This window comes from Microtus oregoni, unplaced genomic scaffold (assembly GCF_018167655.1).
Source record: "Microtus oregoni isolate MIOR12 unplaced genomic scaffold, Mior012 000018F_ref0000195, whole genome shotgun sequence".
Lineage (NCBI taxonomy): Eukaryota > Metazoa > Chordata > Mammalia > Rodentia > Cricetidae > Microtus > Microtus oregoni.
Window position 1 is genome coordinate 14,103,628 of NW_024543077.1, and position 19,940 is coordinate 14,123,567.

Here is a 19,940-nt window from a genome sequence, read left to right on the forward strand (position 1 = left end):
GTCAGTAAACATGAAGAATATCCAAAAATGTCTTTTCACTGAATAAATTAAAGCTCAACGAAAATTGTGGGGTACTTTTCTCAAGGACAAACAAATTAGTTTCAGAACTGAGATTAAGCTAAATATCCACTGTAAAAGGTGATTATCGAAGCACCAGAAGACTGTAGGAGAAATCTATAAGAAATTATATGAAATGCTGAAATCATAGCATAACTAAATTTATGTATAAACTTACTGTTTTCAAGCATGGTGTTTTTCTCTAAGATCTAATGGATATTTGCAAAATTCAATTTCACATATCTTATTTAAAGTTGTTATGTGATATACATGTACCAGGTAAAATATTGAATCAAGCTAATTAATATACCTCTGATTCCAAATAATTGGTGTTTGCTCTTTCTGACCAAATGAAACATTATGCATTACTAACATATTCCAATTCCATCTGCTGCTTCTGTTAGTTCAACTGGTTTAGATTTCACAAGTAAGAACAAAGTGTTTGTCTTTCTGCTTCAATAGTGCCCTTCAATTTCACTGAGTATAATGACTTCCAAGACCATCCATACTTTTCAAAATGACATAATTCTTAACTTTTAAGACAGTATGGATAGCATACATAGTCTACATTTTCTTTAACTTTTGTTGTTGTTGTTGTTATTGTTGTTTGCTTCTGTTTTTGAAGCAGATCTTACTTTGTAGCCTAGGTGGCCCTGGAATGCTTGTGTAATCCAGTCTGGCTCCAGATTCATGGAAATCTGCCTGCCTCAGCCTCCCAAGTACTGGTACCACACACATGAACGACCACATCTTGCCTTCCATTCATTTGTTAAAAGATGTATATATGTATGTATGTATGCAGGTAACATGAATGAGGGGCCTGTTTGTTGGGGGTTTTCTGTCCTACCTGGTACCCCACAACTGTTTAGCCCCAAAGAAAATCACACATAAGTCTCCATAAATTATAAGCTGATTGGCCCATTAGCTCTAGCCTCTCACTGGCTAACTCTCACAACTTGATTAACCCATTTTTCTGATCTATGTTAGCCATGTGGCTCAGTACCTTTTTTCAGTGGGGCAGATCACATCCTGCTGCTTCCGTGGTCTGGGCAGGAGTGGGAGGAATCAACTTCCTCCTTCCCAGAATTCTCCTGTTTCCATTACATCATTTCTATTTCCTGTCTGATTTTCCTGCCTATACTTCCTGCCTGGCCAATCAGTGTTTATTTAAAACATGATTGACAGAATACAGACAATTCTCCCGCACCATATGCATGTATGTTTGTATATATGTATATGTTTCTGTGGGGGGAACAAACATCTTTACTCACACATGTAAGCCAGATGAGGTATGAGGTGCTCTCTTTACTTCTCTGAATCAGGTGTCTCTCTGAACCTGGGGTTCGTGTTTTCCCAGCTAGGGGCTGATATCCTCATGCCTCTGCATGTGTATCTTGATGCAACTGAATAGGATAGAACACTCTTCAAATATCCGCTATGTCCATCCAGCCTACAGGACTGTTCAGATTTACTCTCCCTAGTGGCTTCCTTTCATAGCCTTTCATTACTATAAATGGGATATGGAAGTCTCCTACTACAATCGTATTGCTTATATTTATCTCTCCAAATATGTCAATGTTTGCTTTATATATTGGGTGCTCAGATATTGAGTGTATCTATAATTTTTCTATTTTTCTGTTGTATTGACACTTATAATTATGCTATGATCTATCTCTCTGTTTTTCTCTCACACGCATGAATACACAATTTTCTCTTGCTTAGACAAGTAAGTGAATATCTGTCTAATATAATGCTGAGTATCCCTTAAGAATCATTAGCTTTGAGTCTTAAAATAGATTTGGGAGAAACATGGGAAAAATATGCACCCAACTGAGTATTAATTTACAACCAATCACTGAAAGATCAAAATATAAGCATACCTGTACAAAAGTTATAGCTCATTAAAACCACATCAATTTCTTTATATTACTTATATAATACACCTTTATATACATATTTGTATGTGTATTTTATTACATATGTTCTATGTGCCATATAATTCTATGTGCTATTGACTGACTTATATAATATCAATACTGAAGCACAAGATTAAGCAAAGTTGACAAGACAAAATTCATTTGGTAGTTACATTCTGAATGAAATATTTTGAATAGTCATTCTCAATTAGAAAATGATGTATTTGATGCTATTCTTGAAATTATAGGTTTGGAAATATCTGAAAGAGTAAGGAATAAATGCTGTATTCCATCCCAACCAAAAAGCATGAGAATTTAAAAGAAACAGATGTGTTCATTTCTTCCTCAGTGATTTTAGACCTACTGAAAATATGTAATGGGGGGGAAAACCACCAAGTCTCTTTTCCACACCATCTCCCAGGAGAGTCAGGCCTTCACTCTTTACTTCTATGGCTTGGTTTCAAGCCAAAAGGCCCTGTCTACAGGGTGTGTGGTTGCAGTAGAAAACTGCTCAAAGGTAACTCCTATTTTTGACAATATAAGACCATCAAAGGAACCCCAAGTTTTAAGAAGTACTTTAGAAATCCTACTGGTTCGAGGATAAAAGAGGAAAATGAGCCAACAGTGGAGAAGTAGCAGGGCTTAGAGAGGGCTAAAGCCTCTTGTTCTAAGCCTGGGATAAAGAGTGCAGTGGTTCCGGAACAGCATGCTACCTGCAAGACTCTGGTGGTGAATTATGGTTAGAGATAACAGACTCAGCACCACAGCCTTGGGAGAAGCACCCAAGCTCCCAGCAAGTGAGCTGGAGCTTTTGCAGGAATTACAGAGCCATAAGATCACCTTGTGTCCAGTGTCTGTTGCAACACTAGGGAACTGTAGAAGAGAAAACATAGACTGGACCAGGGTCATCAGCAGAGATCTCTCCCTGCCTTTCCAGGGCCCTGCAGCTTTGGAAACACATATACCCCAGGGATTCAACATAACAAAAGCTGATATATAACTGTTCCTTAGCCTCTCTTGGAAGAGCCTTGCAACTTGATTCCAGGTGGTTTCTGAAAAGCAAGTATATAGTGGAGTTAACCCAATTTTTTCAGAAAAGTTTACAGTTGATGCATGAGTATTCCTCGGGAAAGGCCTCCTTTACTGCCCCCTTTGTAAACAGGAAAAGATCCATGTGATTATATTTTTGAAGAACCTATAGCAGTTTCAACAAAGGCCAAAATCTGGGTTTGCTGCTATTTTGAAATACTAGGATTGGAGAAAATCAATCCCACACAACCACTGCTGCAAATTCCCTTAACTTACTTGAAGTTGCCATGTTCTACTTTTTAATTGTTTTTTCTTTTCTGTTTGAGCCAACTGGATGACAACAGAGTTGAAAGAACCCTAGCCACATCTGCAGTGAACAGAAGCTAGCTCTGGAGTCAAATATATGTTCAGTGGAGTCTTAGATCTACCACAGTCAACCTAGCAGCAGTTGCTGTACAGCTGTAAGCCTCCATTTTCCTGCCAGTGAAAGAGAGGATTGTTACAGTTTACAAACTCCTAATCTGAGAAGCCGAAATTCTCCCAGAACTGAATTTTCTGGGTTTGTTGACATTATACCACAGGAGAAAATTCTACAGCATTGCTTCCTGCAACAGTTTTTAGTATTCCATAAAAGTAATTACAGGTGAGGTATATAAGATACATATGAAATACAAATGAATCAGGTGTTTTGACTCGAGTCCCATTCCCAAGGAGCCTCATTATGCATATGCAAATATTCCAGAGATAATCAAAGACAGGATGGGATAATGACAGACAGCTCTAAGCACCATGTCCATCACAAGGTCACAACAAGAAATGGTCATTATAGTCAGCAATAGAAATTCCCACTGAAGACTGGGAATGTGCAAGCAATGTGTCTAATGATATAACTGTGCTTCTTAGTTAATTGTGAGCTTGAAATAACCATAACAAAGAAGAAGCAATGAAATCTAAGGCTAAACCAACAATTGCCAGAAGATTTGTGTATGTATGTGTGTCGGTGTGGGTGTATTTGTATAGGTGTGTATGGGTGTGTATGTGTGTGTGTGTGTATGTATGTGTGTGTGATGTGGGAGCACTTAAATTTCAGATAAAAGCTGATATAAAAAAATGTCCAATCAAGTGTTATTTTTAAATAAGTATAATTTTCAAGGTATATTATGATTGAAACAAAGCTGACTATTAAGAGTTCTGGAAAAATTTTCTTACTGAAGAAGCAAAACCATAACTTTACCTATGAAATGTTATGAAAGTATTGACTGGAAAATGTCTCTGCAACATTCAAGTAGAAATCACTCCTATTTAGGCATGAGCTTTGTAACAAAATTAGGAGCCCTTGGCCATCACATGCAATTCACAGCAAACTGATAAATACTAAAAATACGACTTCCGGCAGAAGAAAGCCCTGATCTAGAATGACCCCAATTCCCATGGTGTAGAGTCCTCCACTATAGTACATTTTAACCTGGACAGCCAGAGCTAGCCCAAACCAGCACACTTCCTATCCATAGAGTAAGCATTTAGAAGAGTTACACAGTGTCTACAAATAAGACTGGTTAAAGGAACCAAGAAATTAAGCCCCAGGGTAGAAAGCACTGGGCAAAACCAATGCAGATTTTGTAGGAAACAAATTTTCACTAAGTTAATTACAGCATTGTTCCCCAAACTGTCTCACTTTAACAACACTCTGCTCACATTGAGAACAGGTCCTGTGTTCCAGCGACTGTCAATACACCAGCCTGGCGGCACCTCCTTCTCTCTTCACCTCACTGTCTCTTCTGACTCTAGCTAGATCCTCTGACCATGGGGATTCTCAGGTTTCTCTGCATTTATTTAAAATCAGTTACCAAGAACTAAAGGTGATTTTTTTCCCCCACATTTTCTTCATACAGTGAACTACTACAGTCTCCATAGTATCTACAGCTGGTGGTTAACATTTTCCAACTCGTAATAGACACACTGTATGAAGAGGAAGGAATCATTCACCCATTTAATAACTTGCTTCTCTGTTTTATTCATGCGGAAACAGAAGCTTTATAGAAATAGCTTTTGGAAGACCACAAGAAAATTGAAGTGATTTCTCTGCCAGGTCTAGAAACCAAGGCCACAGTTGGTCTATTTCACTGTATAAACTCCAAACTAACCAACTAAAATATTTTTAGAAGGTAGTTTATAAATAAAAATAAATTTGATGATATATCTTCACGTTAATTTAAGAGGCTGAATTTCAAGTCTTCTAATCTTCAGAAGACAAGATATTGTATGTACTATTAGCAATACTACAGTCTCTACAAGTTACACTTAAAATTATTAAATTAAACTATTTCTGTGGCCAATAAGGGAATCCACTGCAAGAAGAGATCTATGGAGCGTGGTTAAGATGAATGGCAAAAACATGACTATCCTTAATATCAATTTAAAAGTTATCACTTCAAGAGGAATTCTAAGTGATACATGCTTTATCAAATTTAAAAGTATGTATTTTAAAACTAAAAGAGAAAGTCTGTCTTTCTTCTCTCCATAATTTCGAATAATAGAATAAATAGATTAAAAAAATAACATCCTTTAATATTGCCCATGTCTCATTAAGCCCTTCAGACAGAGGGATACAAGATCCCGACAAAGACCCAAGAGTAAAGACACCTACTGCCAAGCCTGACGAACTGAGTTCAATCCCCAGGGATTACAGGGTGGAACTGGAGAGTCAGTTCTCCCAGGGTGTGCTCTGACCTCCATCTCCATCCTATAGCACACCTGCTCCTCCATGCACACTCGCATACATAGATAGGCACAAACAAACAAAAATCAAGAAAAAGTACTAGTCACTTGTTAAAGAAAGGTTTTGCTGTGTTTCTAGATAACAACACTATATATACATCATTGCCTGGTCTCTTGTGTTCATTTGAATGGCATCTAGAACTGATATGATGAGTTTATGGTTTAATCTGGGAAACAAATGGTCAAAAAAAAAAATCACAACATACTGCATTCTTTGCCTCTCACTGGGTCAGGCAGGCCAGAGCAATCCACTGCAGAATTCGGAATGGCGACCCTCCACCTGGAACCAGTGCTATCACATTCTGTGTATTCAAAGTGGTAATCTTTCTGCAAACAATCACAAAAACAAGCCTTTGTTAGAGCCAGTTCTAACTGGTGACCTGGGTTTTCTCTATCATCCCAAATGGTCTTCAAGCCTGCTTCCAAACTCTTCCCTCTCCTGGACTCCCCCCCCCCCCCCACCCTACCCACATCAGCAGTTCAGCAGTCAAAACCGCACCATGCAATGGCAATGCAGAGGAGGCACCGAAGGTCTGGTGGAAAGAGGGCACTCAACACTAACATTGTTATCTGCTAAAAAGCCGACAACACACTTCCCATGTCTCCTTTGAAGGTTTTTTAGCTCTGAGTAACTTATAGACATACGAAAAGAGTGGTGTGTGGAAATCAGCTGTTGTCACTGTCTCAAGTGGCTCCGAGAAGCCAGTCATTTCCACTGACCTAATTCTCATGCTACTTAAAACTTAATAGAAGGCGTAATAACGAATCACTCAAACACTACTAAACAGACAAAACTTTTTAAAGCCACTCTCTGGGGCTTAATTCACAACCCCCCAGCATATGGCTATCCTTCAATATATAAACAGATCGTTTATTACAATTTCCCAGTTAAGATCCACTTTGGAATTCTCAAGGTGACTTCCTATATATTTGGAATGCTTGAACTGAGGAATCAGGACAAAATGTTACAGGAGCATTTCAGCCATGAGAGAAATTCCAAGTCTGCCCTGTAATAGTTTCATTTCCATACTCTAACCCTAAAACTGGACCCAGGGCCTCATACCTCCACGGCAAGCACTCTGCAAGTAGACTGTATCTCCATCCTTACCTGGTTGATACAAGTCAGTGTTCTGAATGTTAACTGTCTGCTTTCTGGACCCGTTAGCCTCCCTAACTATATGAAAGACAGACAAGAACTATCGACTAGCATTGCCACAGGGAAGTTGAAAATGGAATATCATGGCTGCCTGTCTTCTCTTCTAGAATCCGTTTCAATCTGAATGTGCGAAGAATTCCTCCTAATCATTCTGGGCTCTTATGCTAACAGTCCTCTTAATTTATCTCTTTCTTTTCTTTCATTCCTTCTTTCCTTCCTTCCTTTACTGTAAGTACTAAGAACAATCCAGGCCACACTTTTGACAGTTTTCCCACCCCAAATTTCCAACAGAATGCTCCTAATTTCCTTCTAAGCCCTCAGCAACACTGCTGTTGATATTTCTAATAACATTCTACCCATGGCAAGTTACACATTGTAAGGCAATGTAGCCATCTACTACATTTCTCGGTTTTTACTGAGCATTCACTGAGAGTATTTTACATGCCATTTCTACCAATAACCTCCTTAAAGCAATCTAGGCTTTTCTCCTCAAAATTTCTCCAGATTTGACCCATCACACAATTCTAAAGCCACCTTCTCACCTTCAGCTTTTTGCTTGGCAAAATTTCCTCAGGTAAAGATCAAAAAAAAAAAAATGTTCAGTAATTTCCATGGCAGCGGTAACAAATCATTACAGCCGTAATGGATTTCCCCATAGCTCTGTAGGCATTACATCCCAGGACAGTAATCATGGGTCTGACCAAAGTCAGGCACATCAGACAGATAGTTCTGTCTTGGCCATGGGTGGAACACTTCCAAGGTTAATTTTCTAAGTCATAAAAGCACCCTTTAATATTGTAGAAGAACAACCCTCTCTTGTCTTGGCAAGTCAGCCCTTGAGTGGGAACTGTCAGATGCTCCCTTGTGGAGGTTGAGGCTGTTGGAAGCAGAGGCTGGGGTCACGTAGCCCTGCTTCAGCAACTTTTCAGTGCTCCGAGCTCTCCACAAAGAAACCCCACTTCAATGGCAAAGAACACAGCAAGTACAGTTGGAGCTGCAGCTTCCTGATGTGGGAGTGTCATATATCAATCTGTTGATTTCATTGATTAAGCAATAAAGAAACTGCTAGGCCCATTTGATAGGCCCACCCTTAGGTGGGTGGAGTAAACAGAACAGAATGCAGGGAGAAAGAAGCTGAGTCAGGAGTCGCCATGATTCTCCCACTCCAGACAGACGCAAGTTAAGATCATTCCTGGTAAGCCAGCTCGTGGGCTACAGCAGATTATAAGAAATGGGCTAGTCCAGGTGTGAGAGTTAGCTGAGAAAAGGCTAGATATAATGGGCCAAGCGGTGTTTAAAAGAATACAGTTTCCGTGTAATTATTTCGGGTAAAGCTCGCGGCCGGGTGCCAGGAACGTAGCCCGCCGCTCCTATTTCAACAGCTTCCCCTTCAGGTCTTGCTCCAATCCCAACTGCTCCAGCTTGAGCAAGCATGGAAACCTTGGGAATGAAAGTTCCTGAAAAGACCACACATTCTGCTGAACCTTTGCAAGCTGGTTGCTACTTCAAGGCTGTGGAGAGGCGGAACACTGAAACTCAAGAGTCAAACTGGCCTTAAAGTAGCTTTAGTCTATTGATTGGCACCTACTGTCTTCCTCAACCTGACCCAACACTTAAGGTAAATCCTTTGAAATATACTCCTAGTTTCCAGCCAACCAAAGGGTGAAAAATGCTATCATATAGCACCCAAAGACTATTACAGAGTTTACTCCACTTTGATGTAATGTGGCTGTCTAGTGCTTCCAACAATGTCTTGAAAACGCCCTGTTTTATACCTTCAACAAACTGTTACCACATTGGAACATGGAACTTGGGGTAACTATGTGTTCCTAGGTCATTGCCACTTATACTTCAGACAATACTATTTCTTGTCCCTAAGAGTTGTGCCCTGCTGCTGGGGTTCCAGAGTTACCTGTTGGCAATTATTCTGCAAGGTTTTATTAATCACAGACCTGTGAAAGTTGGGGAACAGCAAGACCACCAGCAGCAGAGACAAAGAAAAATGCTTATGATTGACAGAAAGAAGGCTAACCTATCTGAGGTTTCTGATGGAACATCCCTATTCATTCTTGGGCAGTCAAGCTTTATGTAAGGCTGTAACTGGCAGAATTATAGTTGAGTACCGGGATGTTGTGCCTCTCTTCTGACTATGTAAGTAGGCTGTTTCCCACCCCTTTGGGCTTATCTAGGACCCTTTTCTCCTGTGCCCTACACACTGGTATTCAATATTAGGCCAATAAAAGCTTCTCCCAAATGCCTCTTTGCATACTTGCCTTGATCACAGGTGGAACATGTTGGCTATCCAAGGAGCAGACAAGACCCCGGGGTCTCCATCCTGGGCAGCAGCAGTGGCAGTGAGGAGAACATGAAAATTTCCAGACAGCCAGAAAGAGCTGGGTGCCCTGGACCCAAAGCTATAAGCTGTTAGATTAGGAGACAACTGAAGAGCTCCAGAGAGCGGTTGGAGGCAGAAATCACGAGAAACTAAGGCTGCGGGACCCAAGGGGTCATTAAGAGAGGGTCTGAAAGTACTACCAAAGTTGAAGATTCAGGTCTAATCAGAGTTCAGGGATTGCAACTCTAACCAGTAGGTACTGGCACTCTGAGCCCAAAGCAAAACATCTCAACTTGACCACGAAGAGCAATAAGCCTCCAGCTCCGAAAGCTTGAAGCCATAAGCCTCTTTTATCCAAGGCTTAGAGCTATAAGCCTCTGGATCTAGAAACTTGTTTTCTCAGGCTCTGGAACTCAGGGTCATCAACACTAAAGTTACTGCTTGCTTCTCGTCTCCCTATGGCTTTTATTGGATAGCGTGAAGGACTCTCCCTCCATCCCGTGACAGTATTGCAAGGTGATATTTCCCGAGGAAGCTAGAGGAGAAAATCCATTCCTACCTTTTTTCAGCGTGGGTTGGCATCCAGCATTCCTGGCTTGTGTCTGGATCACACTAGCCCCTGCTTTGTGGGGACACTGCCTCCTCCTGTGACTGCCTTTGAGCTTAACATCCATGCTCTATCTCAAATATTTCAATTTGTATGATTTTTCTTTCATGTAAGGCAATGTTTACTGGTTCTAAGAATTACAGTCTGAGAATCTTGTTTCTGTGTTTGTTTTTGCTTTATTTGAGAGAGTATCTCTGTGATATCTATGGAGTATAGCCCAGAGTGGCCAGGTATTTGCATAATGGCTTTCATACTTCTCTGGTTCCCTGCTATTTGTATTCAGACGGCTTTCTTATTTCCATATCCCAGAGAGAATATCCTAACCTCTATGTCTAAAATTTAAGTTATTTCTTACCCTCCTTGCAAAATAATGATGCTATGAAGTAGGACATGAATTTCCTAGGCAGCAAGGCCTTTGAACAGAACAGGGAGGGCTCTCCCTGACTCAGGTTGCCAGTCGTGAGATGAGAAAAGTGGTTAGTTCCAGGAAACAGGGGCTTGTCTTCTAACTGTAAAGTTGAATACAATACGCTAATTGAGTTTCCTATGACTATTTCCCTCTATCTGCCATCTCTACAGCACCTGACAATTAAAAGTTTTGTAGATACAGTTGTTACCAAATTCTGAGGATTCCCGCAGGAAGCATAATGTGTTTCTTTGTGATTTAAAAATATTGAAATGCAACCTCTTGCAGTGCTCGGTCCTTGAGAATTTCAACTGCAGTCTATAAACTAGATGCATTTTTTTCCAAATTATTTAATAGACCATTTCATGTGAACTCATAACAATTTTAAGACTCTCCAGTCCTCAAATCCATCAAATTATCTAAAAGTGGTATGGTGTAGGAAGATTATTGAGAAAAATTATATATAACCTCCCAAATTCCATTCAGAGAACTGAATAATGAGGATCTCAGTCCATAAATGTTCATATTGATAGAAACGTTACAGAACCCCAACTACTTGATAAGCATTGATTTCTGGAGACTGGAGAAATGGCTCAGAGATTAAGTGCATGGTCTATACTTCCAGAGGACCGGAGTTTGGCCCCAACACCCACATGGTATCTCACAACCATTTAAATACTCCAGTTTCAGGGGATCCAGCACCCTCTTCCAGCCCCGTTGGGCATCAAACAGGCACATGTACACATATATGTACACATACATATATGCAGGCACTCATATATACACATAAAATAGAAATATAAAAATCTTTAAAATGCCCTAGAAGTAAAGGGAAATTTTTTAAAGAGATAAAACCATTTTTATGCAAATACAAAATTAATGCATGCAAAAGGTTTATGACTAACTAGCAAGTCAAAGCCATAAAATATTGCTACCAGTTCAAAGGAGAATTCAAGGGGCATACAAATATAGGTAACCAGGAAAGTGAAAGGCATTTACTTATGCAAAGTGACAAAAACCCAGAGGATAAAAATCAGTTGCATTCTAAAGACAAAACAGTCTCATTTCTGGGTAGGAAATGCATTTCTATAACTCATCATTATGAAATCCTTTAGTGACAAATGAATGTTCAGGGCCTCTGAAAACCCCATCACTCAGAAAGGTACACTCGCTAATCTTTTCTGCCTGTTGCAACAACACTTAATTTTACCTGACGAGGGGAAATTTCTTGACAAATTTTCCAAACCTTCAGGCCTCCTGATAGTGTATCACTACACTGTGAGTCATAGACCCTACTCACAGGCCACAGGCTGCAACCCAAAACCTAGGGCAAGAACGCACACTGCTCCAATGCTCAGGCTGTACCCATACATACGTGTAGGTACATGTCTGCAAAGCACAGGGTGCTACAGCATGGGGACATAGGGACACAGTCCCCCGCACACACATGGTTCCGGGAGCCTGGGAAATCTTACACTGAAAATACAACCCAAATGAAATAGGACATAGAATTAAAGGGGAAAAATCATCCTTCCACAGTTATCAGGACCCTCCCCCTCCCCCCACACACCATACATGTGTCACAAGACATGGTACAAACAGGCTTAGACCCTCAAATAAGTGCAAACTGGGTCATGTTCCATGGAAAACACAAAATGTAAGATATACTCAATGGACATTTGATTCCCACAGTATCTCCCCAAACTAAGTCATCACAAAAACCCTCAAAATGCTCACTGCAAACTTTGGGTATCATTATTCAAACTGGGTATAACATTTACAGTTTATATACATAGGCTATATACACGATGTCTAATAAATCTCATATAAAAACAATGCTGACATATTGAAAACATGCTTGCATTACGTTTAAATGGACATTGTGATAGTCAACCTTCAGTGCCATAATGAAAGGTCAGGTGATTCATTTATTTGTGTATGATGTACGTACACAAGTATGCACACATATGTGAGCCCACGCACCCACATGCTTAAGCTGAAGGAGTATGTCTAACACCTTCTTAGCTCACGCTCTACCTTATTATTGGAAACAGGGTCAATCGCTGAACAGGAAATTTGTCCTCTGGATGGGCTGACTGGCCAGCGCTCTCCTGGGATTCACCCGTTTCCATCCCCCAATGCTAAACTAACACACATGCAGTCACAATAGCTTTTGCCTCACGTCCTCTTGTCTTCACTGCAAACACGTTTACCCACTGAGCCATCTGCCTATCCCAAGAGCTTTAACTCATAAAGAAAGAGTTCATTTTGACCCATAATACTGAAGGTTCTGGTCTGTGATGAATTGGCACCATTGTTTTGGGCTCATGGTGAGGCAGGATGTCAGAATAGAGTAGATGGCAGCACACCAAAGCAGCAGCAAGCAATAGAGAGAGAAAAGGCCAGGTCCCATCAAAACCTTCAAAGGAATAGCTCCAATGACTAAGGACCACCTTCCAGACTCCACTTCCTAAAGGTTACTCCACTTCTCAAGGGTACCAGTTTGGTGACCAAGCTTATAACATATGGACCTTGAAGAGACTCCAAGATCTAAACTCAAGAAGACAACATTTATTATATATATATATATATATATATATATATATATATATATATATACATATGTATATATATAAATGGTTTTGTTATATATAACTATATATAATGGTTTATACAATAATCTATATGTCATTTAAATACTATATATATTTTACTAGATTTACTACCTGATATTTAATTATTAAATAAGTTTTATAGCATTAAAAGCTACATGGGAGATTTAACATTATCTTCTCAATAAGCTTATGATTTTGTCAGTATACTAGATGCAAATACACACACACACACACGCACACACACACACATGCACACACTCTCTCTCTCCTTCCAGGAAACCATAAAGAAGAAAGGTTTCAAGCGTAAGCACAGCATTGAAATCAGTGTGCAAGTAAATGCTCTATCTGATCAGAATTACCTGTGAAAAATCCCTTAACTGCCCGGAAGGTACAGTGTTGTACCGCTCTCAATAAATTCACCGAAGCCAATTTTGTCTTAAGCATTCTGTCAAGCACCCATTCCTTAGAACTCAGGTAACTTCCGTTTTCGAGGCCAACATTTCTAGAAAGATAAGAATTTCTAATGTTTACAACTGATTTTGACAGAGTATGTTGACTGAGTTTACAAAAAGCCGACTCCTTGAGATGATGACTTTAGAGTTATGGGATGTGAGTCGGAACAGCTTGAAAAGGCAGGGAGAAGAGAGCCTGGAAGACAGGGAAACGCGCAAGTGTGCAAACTCTCACTCATTCCTTCATGAGTGCCTAGCTTGACGGGTATCATAAGCAGGGTGTCAAACCTGAAGACAAAAGGCCTGAAGGTGTGCTGTGAACTGCATTAACCTACAACAGATTAATGGGCGAGGGGGTGAAAAACAAATCACTGAATATAGCTGTTACTATGAGATTTTTTTTTCACATCAATGAACCAAAATGAGGAAATTAGCTCCTCGGTTTCTCGCTATTCTCTGTAAGCAATTTCAGAATTGCCCCTAAAGGATAAAGATACAGCAGAGACCACACTTTCTAGTTCAAAATAAATAAAACAGCAAAGAGGTCTTAGAGGGCGACCAGGGTATAAAACACTCACCATGCAAGTTCGAGAATCAGAGCTAAGGTCCCCAATAAAAGTCAGGCAGCTGCCGGGCGGTGGTGGCGCATGCCTTTTGTCCCAGCACTCGGGAGGCAGAGGCAGGCGGATCTCTGGGAGTTCGAGGCCAGCCTGGTCTACAAGAGCTAGTTCCAGGACAGGAACCAAAAGCTACGGAGAAACCCTGTCTCGAAAAATCAAAAATAAATAAATAAATAAGTCAGGCAGCTGTGAGACAGGGTCCCTGGGGGTTAGGGGAAGGCTAAGAAGTTGGACTAGCCAAATCAGCAAGCTCCCACTTCAGAGAGAGATCACGTCCCGGTAAAATAAAGAGCAAACGAGAGAAAAATCTGATGATAGCCTGGTATGCACATACAGGCATACGAGTGCACACACTCATATGTGGCTGCACATGTTTATGTGAACATACCACAAACATACACACGTGCAAAATAAATACATGGCAGAGGCAGTTCTCGGACTTTGAAGCAGAGAAAAAGATCGACAGTTGTAAAAACACAAGACATGGGACAAAAAAAAAGAAGTGCGTGAAATTTATTTTCTTGGCTTCCTGTCTTCACATAGAGTTCCTCATCTGGATTTTCATGCAGAACATTGAGAGTTTCATCATTTAATGAGACGGCTATTCCCAAAGAGCCCCTTAATGGAAGGGCTCAGCAAGCACCTGGCACACTTAGACAGTGAAAGGGGGAAAATAGGAGACCGTAGTGCCCAGCACAAGAGCTTCAGCTCAGTTCCGATGAGGGAGCAGACCTCAGTGTACAAGGCAAAAAGGCCAAAGCCCGCCAGCATTCAGTGCTGGCACAACCGAGAGGAGCGCCATCAGTCTGTGTTAGCAAGAATATGAGCTCGGTTAGACGGCTCAGAAATATTTATTTTCAGATTTTTCTTTTATAAAAGGAACATGATGTTGCCATAGAAACCTATTGCTAAGTAAAGTAACATATATCTGATCTATTTGGGACACATTCTTTTCATCTGTGGATACAATATTTTTTTTTAGAAAACATTTTTGACAAGTTTATGTTTTGAACCTGACCTTGATGGCGGCCTCCTTAAACAAGTCTCAACAGTTCGCGGTTATTTTTTCTTTTAATTCGATACAGCTTTATTGAGCATCTAACGTGAGCCACTGTGTAAATGACAGAGATACAACCGGAAACAAGACTGTCAAGCATCTGCTCTCAGGGAGCTTACATCTGAATGTGAAGGAGAGGGCATGAGGTTCCTTTCTTACAAGACCGAGAACTTGTACGATGGCCCTCCTGTGGCCCAGTTAGCAGGGTCTAGGCGCAGAGGGGCACAGATCTACATTCATGTCTCGCTTGTCTCTTAAATCACTAACTGTAAGATCCCAGGTAACTTGGCAAGGCTCCCCTTAAGACATAAGAAGCAAAAGCTATGTTTCACTTGTTAGAGTCTTTATGGTCTTGATGAAGGGAAACCAATTATTTTCAGTAACTGTGTGTCACCAGGCAAATTCTCAAAAGACGAATATTTGAAAACAAAACCACCGATAGGGAAACTGAAGTCTAAAGGAGCTATCTGAAGCTGTGTTTAGTCATGGAATTTTTCAGTTTCCTCAGGAAACTCATAGGTACGCTATCTATAGCATCAATTACCTTCATAGCAGATGCTAAAGAAAACAAAGCTATAGCCCTATTTCTTTTTTAAGACCTAAGGACTAGAGAAATGGCCCTGCAGTTCAGAGTACTACTGTTCTTGCAGGAAACCCCATTTTGGTTCCCAGCACACACATGGTGGCTCACAATCATCTGTGACTCTGGTTCCAGCAGATCCAATGCCCTTTTCTAGCCTTTGTGTGAACCAGGCATGTGCCTGGTACGCACACATAAATGAAACTAAACACTCATACTCATAAAATAAAAATAAATAAAACTTTATTATTAAAAATGCCCTGCTCCCCACAAACCTGTAGAAGAATTAATTCAATTCTAATGGGAATTCAATGTAATAGATGAGTGGGTGTACTGTAAGCAAAAAAATGGAAATGGCAATAAATAAAGGTATCAACAAATACTAAAAAGCATTAGGTAAGCACTAAATTACTCATCAAAGTAAGAAACTCTAGAAGCTAAAGTCTACACAGGCTGTGAGAACAAGAAAGCTGAAGACTCAGAACAGCATCAAATGCTGCAGAAATCGGGGGTGAGCAATAGATCTGAAATCAGAAATGCAGATTGAAAGCTGTTTAAGAATGTAGAAGGTTGGATAGGGGAGCACGGAAGCACAATTCTTAGGGTTGGCAAGAGACTTGAACCTAGAGGGGCTCCCAGGAGCCCAGGGTGATGTCCCCAGATAGTCCCTGGGCAGCTGAGGATAGGGAACCTGAAATGACTCTATCCTATAGCAATACTGACGAATATATTGCATATCACCTTAGAACCGTCATCTGGTGATGGATGGAGATAGAGACAGAGTCCCACACTGGAGCACTGGACTGAGCTCCCAATGTCCCAGTGAGGAGCAGAAGGAGGGAGAACATGAGCAAGGAAGTCAGGACCACGAGGCGTGCACCCACCCACTGAGACAGTGGAGCTGATCTATTGGGAGCTCACCAAGGCCAGCTGGACTGTGACTGTAAAAGCATGGGATAAAACTGGACTCTCTGAGCATGGCGAACAATGAGGGCTGATGAGACGCAAAGGACAATGGCACTGGTTCTTGATCCTACTTCATGTTCTGGCTTTGTGGGAGCCTAGCCAGTTTGGATGTTCACCTCCCTAGACATGGACGGAGGGGGGAGGACCTTGGACTTTCCACAGGGCAGGGAACCCTGACTGCTCTTTGGACTGGAGAGGGAGGGGGAAAAGTGTGGGAGGAGGGGGAGGGAAATGGGAGGCTGGGAGGAGGCTGAAACTTTTTTTTCCTTTTCTCAATAAAAATAAAAAAATTTTAAATAAAAAGAGAAAAAAAAAAAAGGATGTAGGCTCCACAGCGTTTCCTCCACAGGCAGACAAGAGGTTATTCCCACTAAGCATGTAGAACTAGGGAGTTTAGAGATGCAGACAGCAGATGCAGCGGAAGAAGGGGAAGGTGCCCCCTGAACTGCTGAGCTCCACCATGGGGACACTTTCCCCTCGCGGGAGCACAAGTCCAAATAACTGCAGCAGCATCCGTGTGCTTCCCCTAGGTCGTCACCACAGAGCTGGGAGAACCAACTTCCGGCTCTCCCAAGTGTGCTTTCAGAGTGACTCTCCACACTTGCGTTCGCTATATTGCAATGATTGTACACCTGCTCATCTTAATTGAGATTACCTGAAATGTGATTTTATATACAAGATAGAGTGTCGTCAGTGATAATAACACTGACAACCTTTTCAGGACCCTATCTCAAAATACAGCTATCTTTTTCTCACTAGGATTTATTCACACAAGGGCCCTGTACTGAGGCAAGGTCACCCACATGCCACACCCTTCTTTCAGTCATCCTTTCTGAGACCTAGATGCGCCCCACCCCACTTTCGCTCACATCCACCTGCCACACTCCGCAGTCAGCTGCAGAGCGAGCTTCTCATTATGTGTATCATCCCCTGCTCAAACCTAGCAATGATTTTCCACTGGCCTGGAGCTAAGTCCCTTAATCAGCATAGCTTCATGGTTTTATTTTTCATCATTTTCTATCCTCTCCAAATTTCATTTCTAAGCCTTTCTTTTTTTTATAGGATGCACTGAAACTGCAGGATCAAATACATCATACTCCTCCTTGCCTGCAGGTTCGAGCATGGGAATTTTTCTCCGCCTAGAAGGTTCTCCACCTGTAACTTTCATTAGCACAGGGGAATCTATTTAAGAGCAAATCACTGTTTAACAGGATCTATTCCTAACATAATAGGATCAAGGACAAGAGTGTAAATTGAGGAGATCCTATCTTTCCTTTCATTCCTTCCTTTCCTCCCAGCTCCTCTTCTCCTCTCTCCTCCCCCCCCCCCCTTCCTTCCTGTGTTGGGAATCAAACCTACGGATCTTGCACATTCTTGTCAAGTTCTCTACAACCAAGCTGGACCCTCAGTTCTGCCCCTTCCTACTCTATTCCTACCCCATATCTTGAGAGACCTCTTCACAAACAGCAACACTAGCCACGGATCCATTCCTTGTAATTGTTCTATCCACAATATTCAAGAGATCACAGCTGGGAAAAGTCCATGGAGGCCTTGGTGGCAATTTCCAAATTTTTTTTTTAAAAATCTATTCTTCTCTTATACATACATCCCAACCAGAGTTTCCCCTCCTCCACTCTTCTCAGTCCCCACCCTCCACCCCATTCTCCCCCAGATCCACTGCTATCCCCTTTATCTTCAGAAAAGCAGGCCTCCCAGGGATATGAACCGAACTTGGCATAACAAGGTTTATTAGCTCAGTTGGTTGGAACATGGTGCTAAGTTCAGGCTATTTAAACACTTAATTCCAAGGTCTTGTTACTTATAACATGGAAGGAAAAGGACCATGACATGAGACAAAGACCAAAGTGCAACAACCTACTATAGAGACTCCACAGGGCCTCTCTTCTTCATATTACATGACAACATCTCCCAAATTCCCTTATAAAATTCCCTGGAGGGTGAGAGGGTCCACCTTCCACTTGAAGGTTACTGAATTAAGGTGAAACTACATGGAGCTGGCTGCCTTGCCCAACCCAAATGAGAATTATTCAAGAACACATGAAAACACAGTTTCCCAGAGGGGGGAAACCAAACCCTTCATGCTTTATTTATACGCAATTGCAAGCTTATTTTCACACAATATAAATGCAAGTCTTCTAAATTGACCAGGATAAAATGGAGAAGGCACATTTGCTTCTGAAAAAGTTTGGGCATTTGTGAACTATTTAATAACCACCAAGAAAACGGACATGAAAGTTTCATAGATGTTCTTGCACATCTATAGATACACACCACATACATAACCATGATATAGCAATTCTACTGTTGGGCACACCGCCCAAAGAAACCACAGTATTTTGCTTTAGAACACTATTGAAAATAGTGAAATCTTTAAAACAATCTACATTTGCAACAAAGAACTACCTATTAAATTATGGTGCTACAAGTAAGACTTTATACAATCTACTTTAAAACAAAAATATCAAGGGATGTTTAAAGACAAAAAATATTTATAGCACTTTATGACACAAAACTAAGGCTATAAAGCAATGGGGATGAACTCTTTTAAAAACGTGTGTGGTGTGCAGTCCGTGTGTGGAAGAAGAGCAACGACATCCACGCTGAAAGATTAACGATGGGATGGGAGGGTAATGAGGCCACAACATCTGCCACCCAGTGACTGCCAGGTTTCAGTACGCTGATCCGGTTGGCAAGGCAGAAGTCCTTTCCAAAGGTGTTTGGTCAGCTAGGACACCATCCGCAATAGAGAGGGTATAGGAGCTACGATCCCTACCGGAACCTCCAGACAAGCCCTTGGGGTTGAAGGCAGGTAACTGACCAATACATATAATAATGATAGAGGCTTTCCTATGCTTCTGTGTTTTCAAGCATTTCTACACATCAACTACTTTCCCTAAGTTCATGTGTTTTGCTAAGACATACAAACTATTTGTAATCCTCCCAACTACAATGAAAGTACGTGACAGGACACGTTAGAGTCAAAGCATAGCAATAAAAGCCATTCCAACACCATTCCTTTTGTTTGGTTGTTGTTGTTGTTGTTGTTGTTGTTGTTTTCAAGACAGGGTTTCTTTGTAGTTTTTTGGAACCTGTCCTGGAACTAGCTCTTGTAGACCAGGCTGGCCTTAAACTCACAGAGATCTGCCTGCCTCTGCCTCCTGAGTGCAGGGATTAAAGGCCCATTCCTTTTTTAAGATTTATTTTTTTTAATCTGCTTTACATTCCAACCAAGGTTCTCCCTCCCATCCCTCCTCTTGCCCTCCCTCACATCCTCCCTCCTCTGCACACCGTAGCCCCCTGCCCATCCACTCCTCCCAACAGGTAAAGGCTCCCATGGGGAGTTGA

General features: G+C 41.2%; 1 protein-coding gene across 2 annotated transcripts in view; it reads right to left on the bottom strand.

Moving 5' to 3' along the window:
- LOC121458888 (endosome/lysosome-associated apoptosis and autophagy regulator family member 2) overlaps positions 1 to 19,940 on the bottom strand; it is a 158,224-nt gene that overhangs the window by 74,921 nt on the left and 63,363 nt on the right. Inside the window, exon 2 of one of the 2 annotated variants that reach the window (XM_041668249.1) lies at positions 5,987 to 6,107. The exons of the other annotated variant lie outside the window; for it this stretch is intronic. Coding sequence (XP_041524183.1) covers positions 5,987 to 6,107 — 121 coding nt within the window. The remainder of the gene's footprint in view (positions 1 to 5,986; positions 6,108 to 19,940) is intronic. 2 annotated transcript variants of the gene reach the window in all.